Below are 23,841 nucleotides of genomic sequence, written 5' to 3'. Positions count from 1 at the left end.
TATACATGGATTTTAGTAAGGCGTTTGATAAGGTCCCCCATGGTCGGCTTATGATGAAAGTGAGGAGGTGTGGGATAGAGGGAAAGTTGGCCGATTGGATAGGTAACTGGCTGTCTGATCAAAGACAGAGGGTGGTGATCGATGGAAATTTTTCGGATTGGAGGCAGGTTGCTAGCGGAGTGCCGCAGGGATCAGTGCTTGGTCCTCTGCTCTTTGTGATTTTTATTAATGACTTAGAGGAGGGGGCTGAAGGGTGGATCAGTAAATTTGCTGATGACACCAAGATTGGTGGAGTAGTGGATGAGGTGGAGGACTGTTGTAGGCTGCAAAGAGACATAGATAGGATGCAAAGCTGGGCTGAAAAATGGCAAATGGAGTTTAACCCTGATAAATGTGAGGTGATTCATTTTGGTAGGACTACAGGGTCAAAGGTAGGGTTCTGAAGACTGTGGAGGAACAGAGAGTTCTTGGGGTTCATATCCACAGATCTCTATAGGTTGCCACTCAATTGGATAGAGCTGTGAAGAAGGCCTATAGTGTGTTAGCTTTTATTAACGGGGTTGGAGTTTAAGAGCCGTTGGGTTCTGCTGCAACTGTACAGGACCTTGGTGAGACCACATTTGGAATATTGTGTGCAGTTCTGGTCACCTCACTATAAGAAGGATGTGGAAGCGCTGGAAAGAGTGCAGAGGAGATTTACCAGGATGCTGCCTGAATTGGAGGGTAGGTCTTATGAGGAAAGGTTGAGGGAGCTAGGGCTGTTCTCTCTGGAGCGGAGGAGGCTGAGGGGAGACTTAATAGAGGTTTATAAAATGATGAAGGGGATAAATAGAGTGAACGTTCAAAGACTATTTCCTTGGGTGGATGGAGCTATTACAAGGGGGCATAAGTATAGGGTTCGTGGTGGGAGATACAGGACGGATATCAGAGGTAGGTTCTTTACGCAGAGAGTGGTTGGGGTGTGGAATGGACTGCCTGCAGTGATAGTGGAGTCAGACACTTTAGGAACATTTAAGCGGTTATTGGATAGGCACATGGAGCACACCAGGATGATAGGGAGTGGGATAGCTTGATCTTGGTTTCAGATAAAGCTCGGCACAACATCGTGGGCCGAAGGGCCTGTTCTGTGCTGTACTGTTCTATGTTCTAACTGATGGAAAGACTGGAATGTCACTCACAGGCGGGAAAACTATGGAAAGAAGATCTGAAGCACTTCAATGATAAACCTGGAAAAGCAAAGTCTACAAAGATAGATCATCGAAACTTGATGAACTTCAGAAACAGGAGAAGGAATTGCTGGTACATTGGAATAGTTGCTCAAAAACAGAATTCAAAACTAAATCTGATGAACTCCTTGAAGTTCAATCCAATCTGAACAAAATGAAGGATCAGGTCACAACTCGAGACTTTAGAAGCAGGAACGAGTGATTCCATGAAGCAGATTGGTGCTCTGGTGAGTCAATTGAAGGACGCCGTGGAGAGGTCAGTGACTGAGGAAGAATGATTCAAAACACAATTGATTACCCAGCTGTATTCGTCAAACTTGGGTAAAGATTCCACAGATAACTCTGAAAGAAAGACAGCGTAAGGTACCAGAGCCATCGCTAAGCTGAAAGAAAAGATTCATAAACTCAAAACACAACTCAAAAAGGTTATAGTCATCATAACTGGGTAAAATTGGGAAGCAAGTTGGGATGTGGGTTTCACTTTTGAAACTTCCACTTGGCGGACCGCGTGATACGGGAGAATGAGAAAAAATGACAAGAAGTGAATTCGGACAGCAACCACCAATCAGCAAACAGCCAGACAGAACAAGAGGAGGAAGTGTTAGGTTTTTTAGGGAATATAAAGACTAACAAATCCCCTGGGCCTGATGGAATCTATCCAAGGCTGCTCAGGGAGGCGAGAGATGAAATCGCTGGGCCTCTGACGCAAATCTTTGTCTCGTCACTGGACACAGGTGAGGTCCCAGAGGATTGGAGGATAGCTAATGTGGTCCCGTTATTTCAGAAGGGTAGGAAGGATAACCCGGGAAATTATAGGCCGGTGAGCTTGACGTCCGTGGTAGGGAAGTTGTTGGAGAGGATTCTTAGAGATAGGATGTATGTGCATTTAGACAGGAATAAACTCATTAACGATAGTCAGCATGGTTTTGTGAGAGGGAGGTCATGCCTCACTAACCTGGTGGAGTTTTTTGAAGAAGTGACTAGAATGGTTGACGAGGGAAGGGCCGTGGATGTCGTCTATATGGACTTTAGTAAAGCGTTTGACAAAGTCCCTCATGGTAGGCTGGTGAAAAAGGTTGGATTTCATGGGATAAAGGGGAGGTGGCTAGATGGGTGGAGAACTGGCTTGGTCACAGAAGACAGAGGGTGGTAGTGGAAGGGTCTTTTTCCGGCTGGATGCCTGTGACTAGTGGTGTTCCGCAGGGCTCTGTATTGGGACCTCTGCTGTTCGTGATTTATATAAACAATCTGGAAGAAGATGTAACTGGGGTGATCAGTAAGTTTGTGGACGACATGAAAATGGCTGGACTTGCAGATAGTGAGGAAAATTGTCAGAGGCTACAGAAGGATATAGATAGGCTGGAAATTTGGGCAAAGAAATGGCAGATGGAGTTCAATCCAGATAAATGCGAAATGATGCATTTTGGTAGAACTAACGTAGGGGGGAGCTATAAGATAAATGGCAGAACCATAAAGGGTGTAGATACGCAGAGGGACCTGGTTGTGCAAGCCCACAGATCTTTGAAGGTGACGTCACAGGTGGAGAAGGTGGTGAAGAAGGCATATGGCATGCTTGCCTTTGTAGGATGGGGCATAGAGTATAAAAGTTGGGGTCTGATGTTGCAGTTGTATAGAACATTGGTTCGGCTGCATTTGGAATACTGCGCCCAGTTCTGGTCGCCACACTACCAGAAGGCTTTAGAGAGAGTGCAGAGGAGGTTTACCAGGATGTTGCCTGGTATGGAAGGGCTTATTTATGAGGAGAGATTGGGTAAACTGGGGTTGTTCTCACTGGAAAGACGGAGGATGAGGGGTGACCTAATAGAGGCGTATAAAATTATGAAAGGCATAGATAGGGTGAACGGTGGGAAGCTTTTTCCCAGGTCGGTGGTGACGTTCACGAGGGGTCATAGGTTCAAGGTGAGGCTGGGGGGGGGAGGGGGAGGTTTAACACGGATATCAGAAGGACGAATTTTACACAGAGAGTGGTGGGGGCCTGGAATGCGCTGCCAGGCAAAGTGGTGGAGGCGGACACACTGGGAACGTTTAAGACTTATCTAGATAGCCATATGAAGGAATGGGAATGGAGGGATACAAAAGAATGGTCTAGTTGGACCAGGGAGCGGCACGGGCTTGGAGGGCCGAAGGGCCTATTCCTGTGCTGTATTGTTCTTTGTTCTAAGAGTGGTTTAATGCCACAGATTGGAAGTGAAGGATAAAACATACAGAACAAATTCCAGCAATCCAGCAGAAACACTCTATCTCTCCTCCAACAACAGTATGAGTGAGATAGAGGGGCTATACAGCTTCCAGACCACCTGAACCTCCGGATTCAAGGACTTGAAGGGGGCGAGATGGGGTGGTGAGAATGTAGTAATAACAATGTGAATGTCTGATGGTAGTGACAATGCAGTCATGAAGTGGAGATGCCGGCGTTGGACTGGGGTGAACACAGTAAGAAGTTTAACAACACCAGGTTAAAGTCCAACAGGTTTATTTGGTAGCAAAAGCCACACAAGCTTTCGGAGCTCTAAGCCCCTTCTTCAGGTGAGTGGGAATTCTGTTCACAAACAGAGCATATAAAGACACAAACTCAATTTGCATGAATAATGGTTGGAATGCGAATACTTACAACTAATCAAGTCTTTAAGAAACAAAACAATGTGAGTGGAGAGAGCATCAAGACAGGCTAAAAAGATGTGTATTGTCTCCAGACAAGACAGCCAGTGAAACTCTGCAGGTCTCGGCAACTGTGGGGGTTACAAATAGTGTGACATGAACCCAACATCCCGGTTGAGGCCGTCCTCGTGTGTGCGGAACTTGGCTATCAGTTTCTGCTCAGCGACTCTGCGCTGTCGTGTGTCGCGAAGGCCGCCTTGGAGAACGCTTACCCGAATATCAGAGGCCGAATGCCCATGACCGCTGAAGTGCTCCCCAACAGGAAGAGAACAGTCTTGCCTGGTGATTGTCGAGCGGTGTTCATTCATCCGTTGTCGCAGCGTCTGCATAGTTTCCCCAATGTACCATGCCTCGGGACATCCTTTCTTGCAGCGTATCAGGTAAACAACGTTGGCCGAATTGCAAGAGTATGTACCGTGTACCTGGTGGATGGTGTTCTCACGTGAGATGATGGCATCTGTGTCGATGATCCGGCACGTCTTGCAGAGGTTGCTGTGGCAGGGTTGTGTGGTGTCATGGTCACTGTTCTCCTGAAGGCTGGGTAGTTTGCTGCGGACAATGGTCTGTTTGAGGTTGTGCAGTTGTTTGAAGGCAAGAAGTGGGGGTGTGGGGATGGCCTTGGCGAGATGTTCGTCTTCATCAATGACATGTTGAAGGCTCCGGAGGAGATGCCGTAGCTTCTCCGCTCCGGGGAAGTACTGGACAACGAAGGGTACTCTGTCCACTATGTCCCGTGTTTGTCTTCTGAGGAGGTCGGTGCGGTTTTTCGCTGTGGCGCGTTGGAACTGTTGATCAATGAGTCGAGCGCCATATCCTGTTCTTATGAGGGCATCTTTCAGCGTCTGGAGGTGTCTGTTGCGATCCTCCTCATCCGAGCAGATCCTGTGTATACGGAGGGCTTGTCCGTAGGGGATGGCTTCTTTAACGTGTTTAGGGTGGAAGCTGGAGAAGTGGAGCATCGTGAGGTTATCCGTGGGCTTGCGGTACAGTGAGGTGCTGAGGTGACCGTCCTTAATGGAGATGCGTGTGTCCAAGAATGCAACCGATTCCGGAGAGTAGTCCATGGTGAGTCTGATGGTGGGATGGAACTTGTTGATGTCATCATAGAGTTGTTTCAGTGATTGTTCACCATGAGTCCAAAGGAAGAAAATGTCATCGATGTATCTAGTGTATAGCATCGGTTGAAGGTCCCGTGCGGTGAAGAAGTCTTGTTCGAACCTGTGCATGAAGATGTTGGCATATTGAGGTGCGAATTTGGTCCCCATGGCTGTTCCGTGTGTCTGGATGAAGAACTGGTTGTTGAAGGTGAGGATATTGTGGTCCAGGATGAAGCGGATGAGATGTAAAATTGCATCTTTTTAGCCTGTCTTGATGCTCTCTCCACTCACATTGTTTTGTTTCTTAAAGACTTGATTAGTTGTAAGTATTCGCATTCCAACCATTATTCATGTAAATTGAGTCTGTGTCTTTATATGCTCTGTTTGTGAACAGAATTCCCACTCACCTGAAGAAGGGGCTTAGAGCTCCGAAAGCTTGTGTGGCTTTTGCTACCAAATAAACCTGTTGGACTTTAACCTGGTGCTGTTAAACTTCTTACAGTGACAATGTAAGCAGGTCAGTTATAATCACTTAAAATACATTGGATAAAGACCTGGGGGAGGTGTAGTATAAGGGTCTGGCATATATGGGTTTCATTTGGGGCTGAGTAAAGTGCCACCCACACAATGATGTAACAAGCACATGATCCACGGCCAGGACAGAGCCCTGGGTAGCAGCAAGCATGAAGACATCTCCTTGGTTGTATATTCGTAAATAGCTCTAAGATTCAATAAAGACCTACAGTTAACTTCAGTATGTCTACACAACCTATTGAAATGCAGCCAACACCCTCCAGCAGTTTCCTCTTGTGGGAGACAGATGAACCAGGGGACACGGTTTGAGAATGAGTTCATCTTTTATAACGAGGTGATGGTAAATATCCTCTCAGTGAATCATTGCTGTGTGGAATTCTCTTCCTCGCAGGCAGCGGGGGAGCTTGAGGCACTGAATTTATTCAAAGCTCAGACAGATCTTGGTCAACAAGGGAGTCAAGGGTTATGAGGGGCAGAAAGGAAAATGGAATTGAGGCAATCGAAACAGAGACGAGGAGCAGGAGGAGGCCATTCAGCCCCTTGAACCTGCTCCACCATTCAATATGATCATGGCTGATCCTCTATCTCAATGGCACACTTCAGCGCCCTCCCCTTACCCCTCAACACCTTTATCTAGAAATCTGTACATTTCCTTCTTAAATATATTCAGTGATTGGACCTCCACCGCCTTCTGTGGGAGAGAATTTCACAGGTTCACCACCCCCCAGTAATCAGTCTGGCAAACCTTTGCTGCTCTCCCTTGATGGCAAGTATATCCTTTCTTGGATAAGGAGATCAAAACTGTACACAATACTGCAGCAGTGGTCTCACCAAAGCCCTGTACAGCTGCAGTAAGACATCCTTTCTCCTGCACTTAAGTCCTCTTGCAATGAAGGCCAACACACCATTTCCCTTCCTAACTGCTCGCTGTACCTGCATGCTTAGTTTCAGGGGCTGGTGTACGAGGACAGTCAGGCCCCTTTGTACATCAACGTCTCCCAATCTATCACCATTCTGTTTCACCATCTGAAGCAGATAATTTCACATTTATCACATTATGCAGCATCTACCATGTATTTACCACTCACTCAACTTGTCTAAATCCCCTTGAAGCCTCTTAACATCCTCCTCACCATCACATTTCCACCAACTTTTGTACCATTGAAAATATTACTTTTAAATCCACGTTGACTTTGTCTAATCCTGTTAATATTTTCCAAGTTTCCTGTTATCACATCCTTTACAATAGATTCTTGCAGTTCTCTGCTACTACTGACTTCAGCCAGATCAGCTGTGACTTCAGTAATTTTAAAAATCTTTTCTGGGACATGGGCGTCATTGGCTGGCCAGCATTTATTGCCCATCCCTAGTTGCCCTTGTTGAGAGGTCAGTTGAGAGTCAGGCACATTGCTGTGGCTCTGGAGTCACATGTAGGCCAGACCGGGTAAGGAGGGCAGATTTCCTTCTCTAAAGGACATTAGTGACCCAGATGGGGGAGAGGCTCGAAGGGCTGAATGGCCTAGTTTAGTTTAGTTTAGTTTATTTATTAGTGTCACAAGTAGGCTTACATTAACACAGCAATGAAGTTACAATGAAAATGCCCTAGTTGCCACACTCCGGTGCCCGAGGGAGGTACACTGAGGGAGAATTTAGCATGACCAATGTACCTAACCAGCACATCTTTCGGACTGTGGGAGGAAACCGGAGCACCCGGAGGAAACCCACACAGACACGAGGAGAACGTGCAAACTCCGCACAGACAGAGGAACAATTCTCCTGGATTGGATCATGTCAATTCCTTTCAGGAATTGAGAATGGCTGAGTGTTTTCTAGTTGAAGGTGTGGATGTGTTTGCAGGCATTGAGCTTGGTGCTTGTTAGAACATAGAACATAGAACAGTACAGCACAGTACAGGCCCTTCGGCCCTCGCTGTTGTGCCGAGCTTTGTCTGAAACCAAGATCAAGCTATCCCACTCCCTATCATCCTGGTGTGCTCCATGTGCCTATCCAATAACCGCTTAAATGTTCCTAAAGTGTCTGACTCCACTATCACTGCAGGCAGTCCATTCCACACCCCAACCACTCTCTGAGTAAAGGACCTACCTCGGACATCCCTCCTATATCTCCCACCATGAACCTTATAGTTATGCCCCCTTGTAATAGCTCCATCCACCCGAGGATGTTGTCTGAGCTTTGTGGCATTGAGGGGGTTGGTATACCCAGTTGCTGACAGCAGGATGTGGTTAGACAGTGAACAGCAGTCGCTGACACTCGGAGCTTCCACTCTCTGGAAAAGGCACGAAATGTCAGGACACAGGAGTTTAGCTAGCTGCATGCTGCTGGCGTTCTTCCCCCACCTACTGCAGGAACTGCCTCATGCCTGGGCACAGAGTGGCTCCTCTGGTAAGAAAGGCTCTTGCTGAGAATTGTGTTTGGGATTTGGGTTTGGGCCAGGTCAGACGGTGCTGCACGCTCGCTATGAGCTCATGGCCAATCACTGCGGAATCAAGAGAATCCCTCTCAGCTCATTCTCAACACTAGGTGTGAGAGTTTAAAGTGTTGCCAAACATGAGAACAGGATTCACAAACCTTTATTAATGGCTTCTTTCCTCTCCATTTTTTTCACTATCTCTATCAGTTTCTCTCTCTCTCAGTCTGCCTCCGTCTGCCTCTGTCGATCTTAGTGTATTTATTAGTGTCACAAGTAAGGCTGTAATGAAGCTACTATGAAATGCCTCTAGTTGCCACATGCCAGCGCCTGTTCGGGTCAATGCACCTAACCAGCACGTCTTTCAGGCAGTGGAAGGAAACCGGGGAACTCGGAGGAAACCCACACAGACACGGGGAGAATGTGCAAACTCTACACAGACAGTGATCCAAGCCGGGAATCGAACCTGGGTCCCTAGAGCTGTGAGGCAGCAGTGTTAACCACTGTACCACCGTGCCGCCCTCTCACACTCTTTTTTTATATTCTATCACTATCCCTCAATATTCTCTCTAAATTTTTGTCTCTCTCTCAATCTCCGAAGCTGTATCACACTTTCTACCTCTCTCTGCTCCTCTCTCTGCTCCTCTCTCTGTTTTCCAGCCTCTCTCTCTCTCTGTCTCTGGGTGATGGGGTGAACTGGAATCCAGGAAAACAGGATCAGTTTGATTGTCCTTGCTGCAGGGAGGAGGGGTGGGGGGGACGGGAAGAGGTGGGGGTGGGGGCAGCTTGATGGTGGCAGGGGTGAGGGGTTGGAAGGTGGGGGTGGGCGTGGGGGGGGGGGGGGAGGGTGGGCGTGGGGGTTGGGGGCAACTCAGTGGTGACTGGGGGTCTGGGGTTGGATGGTGGGAGTGGGGTGAGGGGTTGGATGGTGGGGTGGGGGTGAGGGGTGAAGGCTGGGGGGGGAGGGTGAGGGGTGGGGGTGAAGGGTTGGATGGTGGTGGGGGATGAGGGATGGGGTGGGGGATGAGGGAGGGGGTGGGGAGTGTGGAGCAGCTCAGTGGTGACTGGGGCATCTTTCAGTTTACAGACAGTTGATGCAGGGTGACCCCAGCGAGGGTTTCGGAGCCAGGGTGATGGACAGAGGGTTGAGGGTGACCCCAGCGAGGGTCACGGAGCCAGGGCGATGGACAGAGGGTTAAGGGTGATGTTAGCAGTTTCTCGTTGCTTGGATGAGCAAATAACGAACATTTCAAACTCTGCAGCCCCCTTTGTATCTGTGATTGGAAGATTCGGCCCAGAACATCTGGTTCCTCAGCTAAACACAATGACTCAGCTAGCATCCTGACCCTTGACCCTGTGAGGTAATGATGAGGTCAGCACCCCCATAGAGTCATAGAGTCACACAGTGCAGAAAAGGCCCTTCAGCCCATCGAGCCTGTGCGACAATACCTACCACTACAGACGCACTCGTCCCATTCTCCAGCGCTTGTCCCGTATCCTTGAATGTTTTGATATCTTCAGCGCTGATCCAAATATTTTTTAAAGGTTGTAAGGTTTCCAGCCTCCTTATCTGTCCTTATCTGAGGATGTCCTTGCTATAGAAGGAGTACAGCGAAGGTTTACCAGGCTGATTCCCGGGGTGGCAGGTCTGTCATATGAGGCGAGACTAAGTCCATTAGGATTGTATTCACTGGAGTTTAGAAGAGTGAGAGGGGATCTCAGAGAAACTTTAAAAATTCTAACAGGGTTAAACAGGATAGATTCAGAAAAAATGTTCCCAATGGTGAGGGAGTACAGAACTTGGGGTTAGATATTGAGGATAATCTCAGAATCACAGAATTCTACAATGCAGAAGAGGCCCTTTGGCCCATCGAGTCTGCACCAATGCATGAAAGGCCCTGACCTGCCCACCTAATCCCACTTGCCAGCACTTGGCCCATAGCCTTCAATATTATGGCGTGCCAAGTACTCATCCAGGTACTTTTTAAAGGATGTGAGGCAGCTATGTTAGGGGTAAACCTTTTAGAACTGAGGTGAGGAGAAATTTCTTTATCCAGTGGGTGGTGAATGTGTGGAATTCACTACCACCGAAGGTAGTTGAGGACAAAACGTTGTGTGATTTCAAGAAGAAATTAGAAATAGCTCTTGGGGCTAAAGGGATCAAGGGATATGGGGGGAAGAGGGGGAATCAGGATATTGGATTTGATGATCAGCCATGATCATAATGAATGACGGAGCAGGCTCGAAGGGCCAAATGGCCTCCTCCTGCTTCTAGTTTCTATATAAAACATTTATTAATAAAATAAAAGGAAACTTAAACACTCAAGATTACATTTACACAGTTAATATTAGTCTCAGAGAACATTCCCCAAAAATGATTCTTTCTTGGTTCGACTCACAAATAAACACTCCTTTTGGCAATAGTCCCCATAAAATTTTCATCTATTTAAAAAAATCCAGTAATATTGTCACAAGGCGCTTACGGTTGCAGTAGGGGAGATATGTCACAGACCTCTTTCTCTCCCTCTCTGCTGTGAAAATTCTAAAAAGCTTCTAGACTGAACCAATGCTTCCTGGAAAAACAGACACTTCTTTGTCTGGACTCTTTACTCGCTGCTCTGTCCCAGCACAGACCACAATTCAGGGAATCTTTTATGACCACCTCCAACATAGCTCCCAACTTCTCTTTCATCTTTTCCTCAGCTTTGTAGACACCCATTCCCAGCTGAATTAAATTAGTTACAGGTTGACGCACAACCAAAGCCACAAACCTGCTCTCCAGCGTCTCACATTTCACCCCAAAAATATTTCAAAAATGGCCAATTGTTGCAATGTCTAAGAATACAAAGAACAAAGAAAATGACAGCACAGGAACAGTCCCTTTGGCCTCCAAGCCTGCACCGACCATACTGCCCAACTTAGCTAAAACCCCCTACCCTTCCAGGGACCATATCCCTCTACTCCCATCTTATTCATGTATTTGTCAAGATGCCCCTTAAAAGTCACAGAGAATGTTATTTGATATGGAATTCCTGACCTTTGATAAAGTTCCTGATAAGAGACTGTTAGCTGAACTTGAAGTACCTGGAATTGTGGACAAGTTATTGACCTGACTGGCAAACTGACTGAGTGGCTAGAGTCAGAGAGTAGGGAAAATGGGCTGGAAATCTCATTACAGCTTGTGGCCATCAGTGCCCCACAGGAATCTGCATTGGGGTTTGAATTATTCACTGTGTTCATTCACAAGGTGGATTACAAAGTAGAAAAGCACATTTTGAAACCTGGTGACACAGAGATCAGCAAGATTTTAAACTGTAGATGGAAGCAAAAAACTACAGAAATCTTGATAAAATTACAGAGATATCAATAAAATTAGAGATAGTGACAAAATTACAGAGATATTCATAAATTTACTGAGATCGTGATAAAATTACAGAGTCATACAGCACACAGACCCTTCTGCCCATTGTGCCTGTGTTGACCAGAGATTGGAACATGGAACGTAGAACAGTACAGCACAGTAACAGGCCCTTCAGCCCATAATGTTGTGCCAAACATGACGCCAAATTAAACTAATCCCTTCTGCTGTTGGCACAGACTTGTGGGCCGAAGGGCCTATCCCTGTGCTGTACTGACTGATCTTTGTTCTTTGCCTGCCCTTGCTCCATATCCCTCTGTTCCTCACATATTCATGTGCTTATCTAAAAGCTCTTTAAACGCCCCCATCGTATCTGCCTGCACCACCACCCCTGGCAGCGCATTCCAGACATCTACCACTCTCTGTATAAAATGTGTGCCCCTCACATCTCTTTTGAACTTTCCCCCTCTCATCTTAAGTGCGTGTCCCCGAATATTAGACATTTCAACTCTGGGGAAGATTCTGACTGTTGACCCTCTGTCTGCCTCTCGTTATTTTCTAGATTTCTATCAGGTCTCCCCTCAGCCTCCGTCACTCCAGAGAAAACAACCCTAGTTTGTCCAGCCTCTCCTTATAGCTCAATACCCTCTAATCCAGGCAGCATCCTGGTAAACCTCTTCTGCACCCTCTCCAAAGCTTCCACATCCTTCCTGTAATGTGGTGACCAGAATTGAACACAATACTCTAAGTGCGGCCTAAGCAAAGTTTTATAAAGCTGCAACATGACATCCTGACTCTTGTATTCAATGCACCGACCAATAAAGGCAACCGTGCCATACGCCTTCTTTACCACCCTGTCTACTTGTGTGGACACTTTCAGGGAGCTATGGACTCGAACCCCAAGATCCCTCTGTACATCAGTGCTGTTCAGGGTCCTGCCATAAACTGTATACACATCCTTAACATTTGATCTCCCAAAGTGCAGCACCTCACACTTACCCGGATTAAACTCCATCTGCCATTTCTCCACCCATTTCTGCAACTGATCTATATCCCACTGCATCCTTTGACAACCTTCTACACTATCCACAACTTCATCCAATACCAGTGTCTTGTGCTTAAACAAAGGAGACTACAATGGGATGAGGGAGGAGTTGGCTAAGGTAGACTGGGAGCAAAAACTTTATGGTGGGACAATTGAGGAACAGTGGAGGACCTTCAAAGTGATCTTTCACAGTGCTCAGCAAAAGTATATACCAGTGATAAGGAAGGACTGTAGAAAAAGAGATAATCAACCATGGATATCTAAGGAAATAAAGGAGGGATCAAATTGAAAGAAAATGCATACAAAGTGGCAAAGATTAGTGGGAACCGAGAGGATTGGGAAATCTTTAAAGGTCAGCAGAAAACCATGAAAAAAGCTATAAAGAAAAGTAAGATGGATTATGAGAGTAACCTAGCTCAGAATATAAAAACAGATAGCAAAAGTTTCTACAAATATATAAAATGAAAAAGAGTGGCTAAAGAAAACATTGGTCCTTTAGAGGATGAGAAGGGGGATGCAATAACTGAAAATGAGAAAATGGCTGAGGCATTGAACAGGTATTTTGTGTTGGTCTTCACAGTGGAAGACACAAATAACATGCCAAAAATTGATGACAGGAAGGCTATGGCAGGTGGGAACCTAGAAACTAGCATTATCATGAAAGAGGTAGTGTTGGGTAAGTTAATGGGGCTAAAGGTAGATAAGTCTCCTGGTCCTGATGGAATGCATCCCAGGGTACTAAAAGAGATGGCGGGAGAAATAGCAAATGCACTAGTGGTAATTTACCAAAATTCACTGGACTCTGGGGTGGTTCCCGCAGATTGGAAAACAGCAAATGTGACGCCACTGTTTAAAAAAGGAGGTAGACAAAAGGCGGGTAACTATAGGCCGGTTAGCTTAACGTCTGTAGTAGGGAAAACGCTTGAATATATCAAGGAAGAAATAGCAAGACATAGAACCATAGAACCATAGAAACAGACCTTTTGACCCTTCTTGTCTGTGCCGAACCATTTTTTGCCTAGTCCCACTGACCTGCACTTGGACCATATCCCTCCACACCCCTCTCATCCATGAACCCCTCCAAGTTTTTCTTAAATGTTAAAAGTGACCCCGCATTTACCACTTTATCCGGCAGCTCATTCCACACTCCCACCACTCTCTGCGTGAAGAAGCCCCCCCTAATATTCCCTTTAAACTTTTCTCCTTTCACCCTTAACCCATGCCCTCTGGTTTTTTTCTCCCCTAGCCTCAGCGGAAAAAGCCTGCTTGCATTCACTCTATCTATACCCATCAAAATCTTATACACCTCTATCAAATCTCCCCTCATTCTTCTACACTCCAGGGAATAAAGTCCCAACCTATTCAATCTCTCTCTGTAACTCAGCTTCTCAAGTCCCGGCAACATCCTTGTGAACCTTCTCTGCACTCTTTCAACCTTATTTACATCCTTCCTGTAACTAGGTGACCAAAACTGTACACAAGACTCTAAATTCGGCCTCACCAATACCTTATATAACCTTACCATAACACTCCAACTTTTATACTCGATACTCCGATTTATAAAGGCCAATGTACCAAAGGCACTCTTTACGACCCTATCCACCTGTGACGTCAATTTTAGGGAATTCTGTACCTCTATTCCCAGATCCCTCTGTTCAACTGCACTCTTCAGAGTCATACCATTTATCTTGTATGTTCTACTTTGATTTGTCCTTCCAAAGTGCGATATCTCACACTTGCCTGCGTTAAATTCCATTTTGTGGAGATGCCGGCATTGGACTGGGGTAAACACAGTAAGAGTTTTAACAACACCAGGTTAAAGTCCAACAGGTTTATTTGGTAGCAAATATCATAAACTTTTGGAGCGCTGCTCCTTCGTCAGATGGAGTGTGTAGAAACTTGATGTCTGTGTCGATATGCGCGATCTTCTTGGAGATCCTCTCCACTTGGAGCCGGCAGTTTGTGGTGTCGATGGTAGTCATGATGTGGGGATGTCGGCGTTGGACTGGGGTAAACACAGTAAGAGTTTTAACAACACCAGGTTAAAGTCCAGCAGGTTTATTTGGTAGCAAATACCATAAGCTTTCGGAGCGCTGCTCCTTCGTCAGATGGAGTGTCAGATTTCCACTCCATCTGACGAAGGAGCAGCGCTCCGAAAGCTTATGGTATTTGCTGCCAAATAAACCTGTTGGACTTTAACCTGGTGTTGTTAAAACTCTTATTAAATTCCATTTGCCATTTTTCAGCCTATTTTTCTAGTTGGTCCAAATCCCTCTGCAAGCTTTGAAAACCTTCCTCACTGTCCACTACACCTCCAATCTTTGTATCATCAGCAAATTTGCTGATCCAATTTACCACATCATCATCCAGATCATTGATATAGATGGCAAACAACAATCTGGATATAAACATCTGGATATAAATTGTCCCATTGGTAAGACGCAGCATGGGTTCATGAAAGGCAGGTCACGCTTGACAAATTTGCTGGAATCTTTTGAGAACATTACATGTGCAGTGGACAATGGGGAACCTGTGGATGTGGTGTATCTGGATTTCCAGAAGGCATTTGACAAGGTGCCGCACCAAAGGCTGCTACATAAAATAAAGGTGCACGGTGTTACGGGTAATGTATTAGCATGAATAGAGGATTGGTTAACTAACAGAAAGCAAAGAGTGGGGGTAAATGGGTGTTTTTCTGGTTGGCGATCAGTGACTAGTGGTGTGCCTCAGGGATCAGTGTTGGGACCGCAATTGTTTACGATTTACATAGATGATTTGGAGTTGGGGACCAAATGTAGTGTGTCAAAATTCACAGATGACACTAAGATGAGTGGCAGAGCAAAGTGTGCAGAGGACGCTGAAAGTCTGCAAAGGGATATAGATAGTCTAAATGGGTGGGCGAGGGTCTGGCAGATGGAGTATAATGTTGGTAAATGTGAGGTTATCCATTTTGATAGGAATAACAGCAAAATGGACTATTATTTAAATGGTAAAATATTGCAGCATGCTGCTGTGCAGAGGGACCTGGGTGTCCTTGTGCAGGAATCTCAAGGAGTTGGTTTGCAGGTGCAGCAGGTAATTAAGAAGGCAAATGGAATTTTGTCCTTCATTGCTAGAGGGATGGATTTTAAAAACATCGAGGTTATGTTGCAGCTGTATAAGGTGCTGGTGAGGCCACACCTGGAGTACTGTGTACAGTTTTGGTCTCCTTACTTGAGAAAGTATATACTGGCACTGGAGGGGGTGCAGAGGAGATTCATTAGGTTGTTTCCGGAGTTGAGAGGGTTGGCTTATGAAGAGAGACTGAGTAGACTGGGGCTATACTCATTGGAATTCAGAAGAATGAGGGGAGGTCTGAGAGAAAGATGTTAGTAATGAAGGGAATAGACGAGATAGAAACAGGTAAGTTGTTTCCACTGGCGGGTGAAACTGGAACTAGGGGGCATGGCCTCAAAATAAGGGGAAGCAGATTTAGGACTGAGTTGAGGAGGAACTTCTTCACACAAAAGGTTGTGAATCTGTGGAATTCCCTGCCCAGTGAAGCAGTTGAGGCTACCTCATTGAATGTTTTTAAGGCAAGGATAGATGAATTTTTGAACAGTAAAGGAATTAAGGATTATGGGGAGCGGGCGGGTAAGTGGAGCTGAGTCCACGAAAAGATCAGCCGTGATCTTATTGAATGGCGGAGCAGGCTCGAGGGGCGAGATGGCCGACTCCTGCTCCTGCTCCTAGTTCTTACGTTCTTATTTAAGAAAACATTTAACATGTATAGAAAGACAATTAGCAATAACTTTTACCAATTACAAACCCTTAACAAGTATACAAAATGTTTCAATCAAACAAACTCCCCGATACAAAACCCTTGCCACAGATTTAGCACAGAAAATACGAATGCTCACGTGATGCTGGAACGTAGTCCTTTGGGTGGAGAATTGAGACTCTGTCTTTCCAGTCTGGTAGCTTTGAGCAGCCTCTGGATATACACACAGAACAGCTTGAAGTCAGAACAACTTTCCAAAACACCAGGGAAAGAGAGAGAGAGACTCTCGGCCAGACAAACACCAACAGCAGATGTTTCACTCCAGGGAGGCCAGAGGGAACAAGAGGAGGTCACCGGAAAGCTGAATGAAACATTGGCTGCACACCAGCCAATCCAGAGCACCGCATTTTAGTCAGGGTGGAAAGGGAGCAGAGATTGAACCAATGCATTCAAATTCACATTGGTTTTTGCTGGAACAATTAGGCAGAGAATATTTCAGTGACAGGGGGTTCAGTAATGAGAGGACACAGAGTTAAAATTAAAGGAAGCAGGGTGGACATGAGATAGTGTTTCTGCAGACTGTTCAGTTGTGATCTCCAATGAGTTGCCAGGAAGGTGCTGTCAGCAAGCAGGCGGTGTGATCGGTTAATGGTTTCTGTGTGTTTTCAGATGTTGATGATGAACCGGATCTCCCCAGGATCACTTGCTTCAGCAACTTTGCCAATAGTGCCCTCGACGACAGGCTCACCTGTGAACTGACTGAACCAATCGCTGACAGCGAACCATTCAATGTGACTTTCAGGCAAGAAATGAGCCGCGTGTGGTGGGGGAGGGGCAAACCGTGAGGAAATCCACTGAGGGAGATCCACTGAGGAAATCCACTAAGGGAGATCCACTCTCACAGGGGGTGACTCTGAGGAAGATTCACTCTCACAGTGCTGAGGGAGTGCCGCACTGTCAGAGGGTCAGTGCTGAGGGAGTGCCGCACTGTCAGAGGGTCAGTACTGAGGGAGTGCCGCACTGTCAGAGGGTCAGTGCTGAGGGAGTGTCGCACTGTCAGAGGGTCAGTACTGAGGGAGTGCCGCACTGTCAGAGGGTCAGTGTTGAGGGAGTGCCGCACTGTCAGAGGGTCAGTGCTGAGGGAGTGCCGCACTGTCAGAGGGTCAGTACTGAGGGAGTGCCACACTGTCAGAGGGTCAGTACTGAGGGAGTGCCGCACTGTCAGAGGGTCAGTGCTGAGGGAGTGTCGCACTGTCAGAGGGTCAGTACTGAGGGAGTGCCGCACTGTCAGAGGGTCAGTGCTGAGGGAGTGCCGCACTGTCAGAGGGTCAGTACTGAGGGAGTGTCGCACTGTCAGAGGGTCAGTACTGAGGGAGTGTCGCACTGTCAGAGGGTCAGTACTGAGGGAGTGCCGCACTGTCAGAGGGTCAGTGCTGAGGGAGTGCCGCACTGTCAGAGGGTCAGTACTGAGGGAGTGTCGCACTGTCAGAGGGTCAGTACTGAGGGAGTGCCGCACTGTCAGAGGGTCAGTACTGAGTGAGTGCCGCACTGTCAGAGGGTCAGTACTGAGGGAGTGCTGCACTGTCAGAGGGTCAGTACTGAGGGAGTGCTGCACTGTCAGAGGGTCAGTGCTGAGGGAGTGCCGCACTGTCAGAGGGTCAGTGCTGAGGGAGTGCTGCACTGTCAGAGGGTCAGTACTGAGGGAGTGTCGCACTGTCAGAAGGTCAGTACTGAGGGAGTGCCACACTGTCAGAGGGTCAGTGCGACAGCGAACTGATTGATACTCTGCTCCTGTTCCTATGTGTGTCAGGGTCGCGGTTATGATTGGTCCGTAGCGATCGGGCTATAAACCGGCACCCTGGTTCCGGTTCTACTTTGCAAAGCATTGCACCGACAGTGGTGTAAGATTCTCAGTAAGGCCTCCAGCAGGGTATCTCTATCAGAGACTCAATCTTCATTCGGTAGCCCCTGCCCAACCTGGGATTTACCCCCTGCAGAGTCTGCAGCCTGCCCCTCACTGGCTCTCTGCTCCATCGCAGCCTCTCTGCCCCATCGCAGCCTCTCTGCTCCATCGCAGCCTCTCTGCCCCATCGCAGCCTCTCTGCCCCATCGCAGCCTCTCTGCCCCATCGCAGCCTCATTGCCCCATCGCAGCCTCTCTGCCCCATCGCAGCCTCTCTGCCCCATCGCAGCCTCATTGCCCCATCGCAGCCTCTCTGCCCCATCGCAGCCTCTCTGCCCCATCGCAGCCTCTCTGCCCCATCGCAGCCTCTCTGCCCCATCGCAGCCTCATTGTCCCATCGCATCCTCTCTGCTCCTCGCAGCCTCTCTGCCCCATTGCAGCCTCATTGCCCCATCGCAGCCTCTCTGCCCCATCGCAGCCTCTCTGCCCCATCGCAGCCTCTCTGCCCCATCGCAGCCTCTCTGCCCCATCGCAGCCTCATTGCCCCATCGCATCCTCTCTGCTCCTCGCAGCCTCTCTGCCCCATTGCAGCCTCATTGCCCCATCGCAGCCTCTCTGCCCCATCGCAGCCTCTCTGCCCCATCGCAGCCTCATTGCCCCATCGCAGCCTCTCTGCCCCATCGCAGCCTCTCTGCCCCATCGCAGCCTCTCTGCCCCATCGCAGCCTCATTGCCCCATCGCAGCCTCTCTGCCCCATCGCAGCCTCTCTGCCCCATCGCAGCCTCTCTGCCCCATCGCAGCCTCATTGCCCCATCGCAGCCTCATTGTCCCATCGCAGCCTCTCTGCCCCATCGCAGCCTCATTGCCCCATCGCAGCCTCTCTGCCCCATCGCAGCCTCTCTGCCCCATCGCAGCCTCATTGCCCCATCGCAGCCTCATTGCCCCATCGCAGCCTCTCTGCCCCATCGCAGCCTCTCTGCCCCATCGCAGCCTCTCTGCCCCATCGCAGCCTCTCTGCCCCATCGCAGCCTCATTGCCCCATCGCAGCCTCTCTGCCCCATCGCAGCCTCTCTGCCCCATCGCAGCCTCTCTGCCCCATCGCAGCCTCATTGCCCCATCGCAGCCTCTCTGCCCCATCGCAGCCTCTCTGCCCCATCGCAGCCTCATTGCCCCATCGCAGCCTCTCTGCCCCATCGCAGCCTCTCTGCCCCATCGCAGCCTCATTGCCCCATCGCAGCCTCTCTGCCCCATCGCAGCCTCTCTGCCCCATCGCAGCCTCATTGCCCCATCGCAGCCTCATTGTCCCATCGCAGCCTCTCTGCCCCATCGCAGCCTCATTGCCCCATCGCAGCCTCTCTGCCCCATTGCAGCCTCTCTGCTCTGCACAAGGCAGCGTGCCGACAGTCTGGCACTCTGAGCATTATTACAACCAGCGCATTGCCCAGAGGCTCCTCTTTGGAAATCTTTCTGATTGGGATCAGGATATTGCATTCGATGATCAGCCATGATAAAAATGAATGGCAGAGCAGGCTCGAGGGGCCGAATGGCCTCCTCCTGCTTCTAGTTTCTATGGAAACAAATAGCATCACAGTTAAAGTTCTGGGAAAGTCAGAAGACGTTGTGGGAGGAAGTCCGAGTGATTTTGAACGGTAAACCCGGCTTCGAGCAGAGCCAACCCAAATCCCCACTCCCAATCATCAGCCAATGCCAGGGAAGCTGAACTCTGCTCAGGACAGGATTGGCTGTGAATCAAATGGTTCTGAGACTAGCCGGATGTAAGCGCCTCTCTCGACCCTGCCTCAGGTGGGACATTATCCACTCTCACACATCTAGTGAGTGAATAATGAGGCCAACCAGACAGAGAGAGGGAGAGGGAGAGAGACAGAGGGAGGGAGGGACGGAGAGCGAGGGAGGGAGGGGGAGGGAGGAAGGGGAGAAGGGAGGGAGGGAGAGAGGGAGAGGGAGGGAGAGATGGAGGGAGGGAGATGGGGAAGAGGGCGAGGGAGAGAGGGAGGGAGAGGGAGAGAGAGGGAGGGGGAGGGAGGGAGAGGGAGGGGGAGGGAGGGAGAGGGAGGGGGAGGGGAGGGAGGGGGAGGGAGGGGGAGGGAGGGGGAGGGAGGGGGAGGGAGGGGGAGGGAGGGGGAGGGAGGGGGAGGGAGGGGGGGAGAGGGGGAAGAGAGAGAGGCAGCATAAGATTCCGACCCTCAGCTGGGGGCTGTCAGAAACATTTGGATTATGGAGTCTGGCAGCAGTCAATACTGTGCCCATTCTGTACCCTCTCAACAGAAACTGTGTGTGTTCCCTTGCAGTGAGGACCAGGTGACTGAAAGCTGTGAGATTAACCCAAGAGTGACGCACAGCTGTAGCGTCGCAATACAGAAGTTCGCCTTATTTAGGCATTGCTGTATCCGAGTGAGCAAAATGGATTCCGCAGAAAGGAGCCTGTGTGTCTACAACAAAAAAATCATTCACATGGGTGAGATATCAGTGGTCAGAATACCAGACAAAACCGACATGTACCAAGAACAAAGAACAAAGAAAATTACAGCACAGGAACAGGCCCTTCGGCCCTCCAAGCCTGTACCGACCCTGCTGCCCGACTGAACTAAAACCCCCTACCCTTCCGGGGACCATATCCCTCTATTCCCAACCTATACATGTATTTGTCAAGACACCCCTTAAAACTCACTATCGTATCCGCTTCCACTACCTCCCCCGGCAACGAGTTCCAGGCACCCACCACCCTCTGTGTAAAAAACTTGCCTCGTACATCTCCTTTAAACCTTGCCGCTCGCACCTTAAACCTGTGCCCCCTAGTAATTGACTCTTCCACCCTGGGAAAAAGCTTTTGACTATCCACTCTGTCCATGCCCCTCATAATCTTGTAGACTTCTATCAGGTCACCCCTCAACCTCCGTCATAGAAGACAGAGAGTAGCAGTGGAAGGGTGCGTTTCTGAATGGAAGGCTGTGACAAGTGGCGTTCCTCAGGGATCAGTGCTGGGAGCTTTGCTGTTTGTGATGCATATAAATGATTTGGAGGAAAATGTAACTGGTTTGATTAGTACATTTGCGGACGACACAAAGGTTGGTGGATTTGCGGATAGCGATGAGGACCATCAGAGGATACAGCAGGTTATAGATCAGTTGGAGACTTGGGCAGAGAGAACAAATTCCAGTGAGAACAAACCAAGTTTCTCCAATCTCTCCTCATAGCTAATGCCCTCCATACCAGGCAACATCCTGGTAAATCTTTTCTGTACCCTCTCCAAAGCCTCCACATCCTTCTGGTAGTGTGGCGACCAGAATTGAACACGATATTCCAAGTGTGGCCTAACTAAGGTTCGATAAAGCTGCAACATGACTTGCCAATTTTTAAACTCAATGCCCCCACCTGCGTTGCCACTTTCAGTGACCTGTGTACCTGTACACCCAGATCCCTCTGCTTATCAATACTCTTAAGGGTTCTGCCATTTATTGTATATTTCCTATCTGTATTAGACCTTCCAAAATGCATTACCTCACATTTGTCCAGATTAAACTTGATCTGCCATCTCTCTGCCCAAGTCTCCAACTGATCTATATCCTGCTGTATCCTCTGATGGTCCGCATCGCTATCCGCAAATCCACCAACCTTTGTGTCGTCTGCAAACTTACTAATCAAGCCAGTTACATTGTCCTCCAAATCATTTATATATATTACAAACAGCAAAGGTCCCAGCACTGATCCCTGAGGAACACCACTTGTCTCAGCCCTCCATTCAGAAACACACCCTTCCACTGCTACCCTCTGTCTTCTTTGACCGAGCCAGTTTTGTATCCACCTTGCCAGCTCACCTCTGATCCCATGCGACTTCACCTTCTGCACCAGTCTGCCATGAGGGACCTTGTCAAAGGCCTTACTGAAGTCCATGTAGACAACATCCACTGCCCTACCCTCATCAATCATCTTCGTCACTTCCTCGAAAAACTCGATCAAGTTAGTGAGACACGACCTCCCCTTCACAAAACTATGTTGCCTCTCGCTAATATGTCCGCTTATTTCCAAGTGTGAGTAAATCCTGTCTCGAAGAATCCTCTCCAATAACTTCCCTACCACTGATGTAAGGCTCACCGGCCTGTAATTACCTGGATTATTCTTGCTACCCTTCTTAAACAAAGGAACAACATTGGCTATTCTCCAATCCTCTGGGACCTCCTCTGTAGCCAGTGAGGATACAAAGATTTCTCTCAAAGCCCCAGCAATTTCCTCCCTTGCCTCTCTCAGTATTCTGGGGTATATCCCATCAGGCCCTGGGGACTTGTCTATCTTAATGTTTCTCAAGAACCCCAATACCTCCTCCTTTTTCATCTCAACATGACTCAAACTATCTACACACCCTTTCCGAGATTCATCAATCACCAAGTCCTTCTCTTTGGTGAATACTGATGCAAAGTAGTCATTTAATACCTCGCCCATGTCCTCTGGCTCCACGCATAGATTCCCTCCCCTGTCCTGGAGTGGGCCAACCCTCTCCCTGGCTACCCTCTTGCTCTTTATATATGTATAAAAAGCCTAGGGATTTTCCTTAATCCTGCTGGCCAATGACTTTTCATGACCCTCTTTTAGCCCTCCTTACTCCTTGCTTAAGTTTCGTGCGTTCCCAGACTCCTAGCTTTGACAAATGCTTCCATTTTCTCTTTGACTAGGCTCACAATATCTCTCATTATTCAACGTTCCCAAAATTTGCCATACTTATCCTTCATCCTTACAGGAATGTGCCGGTTCTGAATTCCTATCAACTTACACTTGAAAGCCTCCCACATGCCAGATGTTGATTTGCCCTCAAACATCTGCCCTCAATCTACATTCCTCAGTTCCTGCCTAATATTGTTGTAATTAGCCTTCCCCCAATTTAGCACCTTCACTTGAGGACTACACTTATCTTTATCCATCAGTACCTTAAAGCTTACTGAGTTGTGGTCCCTGTTCCCGAACTGCTCCCCTACTGAATCATCGACCACCTGGCCGGGCTGATTCCCCAATACCAGGCCCAGTACGGACCCTTTGCTAGTTGGACTATCTACACACTGTTTCAGGAAGCCCTCCTGGATGCTCCTTACAAACTCTGCCCCATCCACGCCCCTAGCACTAAGTGAGTCCCAGTCAATATCGGGGAAGTTAAAATCTCCCACCACAACAACGCTGTTACTTTTACACTTTGCCAAAATCTGCCTACATATCTGTTCCCCTATCTCCCCCTGGCTATTGGGCAGCTTACAGTAAACCCCCAAAATTGTGACTACACCCTTCCTATTCCTGAGCTCTACCCATACTGCCTCACTGTATGAGCCCTCCGAGGTGTCCTCCTGCAGTACAGCTGTGATATTCTTCTTAATGTGGAGATGCCGGCGTTGGACTGGGGTAAACACAGTAAGACGTTTAACAACACCAGGTTAAAGTCCAACAGGTTTATTTGGTAGCAAAAGCCACACAAGCTTTCGGAGCTCTTAGCCCCTTCTTCAGGTGAGTGGGAATTCTGTTCACAAACAGAGCTTATAAAGACACAGACTCAATTTACATGAATAATGGTTGGAATGCGAATACTTACAACTAAGTATTCGCATTCCAACCATTATTCATGTAAATTGAGTCTGTGTCTTTATAAGCTCTGTTTGTGAACAGAATTCCCACTCACCTGAAGAAGGGGCTAAGAGCTCCGAAAGCTTGTGTGGCTTTTGCTACCAAATAAACCTGTTGGACTTTAACCTGGTGTTGTTAAACTTCTTACTATATTCTTCTTCACCAGTAGTGCAACTCCTCCTCCCCTTTT

General features: G+C 48.1%; 1 protein-coding gene across 1 annotated transcript in view; it reads left to right on the top strand.

Moving 5' to 3' along the window:
- The first annotated feature begins 7,833 nt into the window (after positions 1-7,833).
- LOC144494696 (uncharacterized) overlaps positions 7,834-23,841 on the top strand; it is a 24,940-nt gene continuing 8,932 nt past the window's right edge. The window contains exons 1-3 of the mRNA XM_078213896.1: positions 7,834-7,939; positions 16,797-16,929; positions 20,339-20,519. Coding sequence (XP_078070022.1) covers positions 7,840-7,939; positions 16,797-16,929; positions 20,339-20,519 — 414 coding nt within the window. The 5' untranslated portion in view covers positions 7,834-7,839. The remainder of the gene's footprint in view (positions 7,940-16,796; positions 16,930-20,338; positions 20,520-23,841) is intronic.

This window comes from Mustelus asterias, chromosome 6 (assembly GCF_964213995.1).
Source record: "Mustelus asterias chromosome 6, sMusAst1.hap1.1, whole genome shotgun sequence".
NCBI lineage: Eukaryota > Metazoa > Chordata > Chondrichthyes > Carcharhiniformes > Triakidae > Mustelus > Mustelus asterias.
This window is presented reverse-complemented; position numbering and strand designations above follow the sequence as displayed.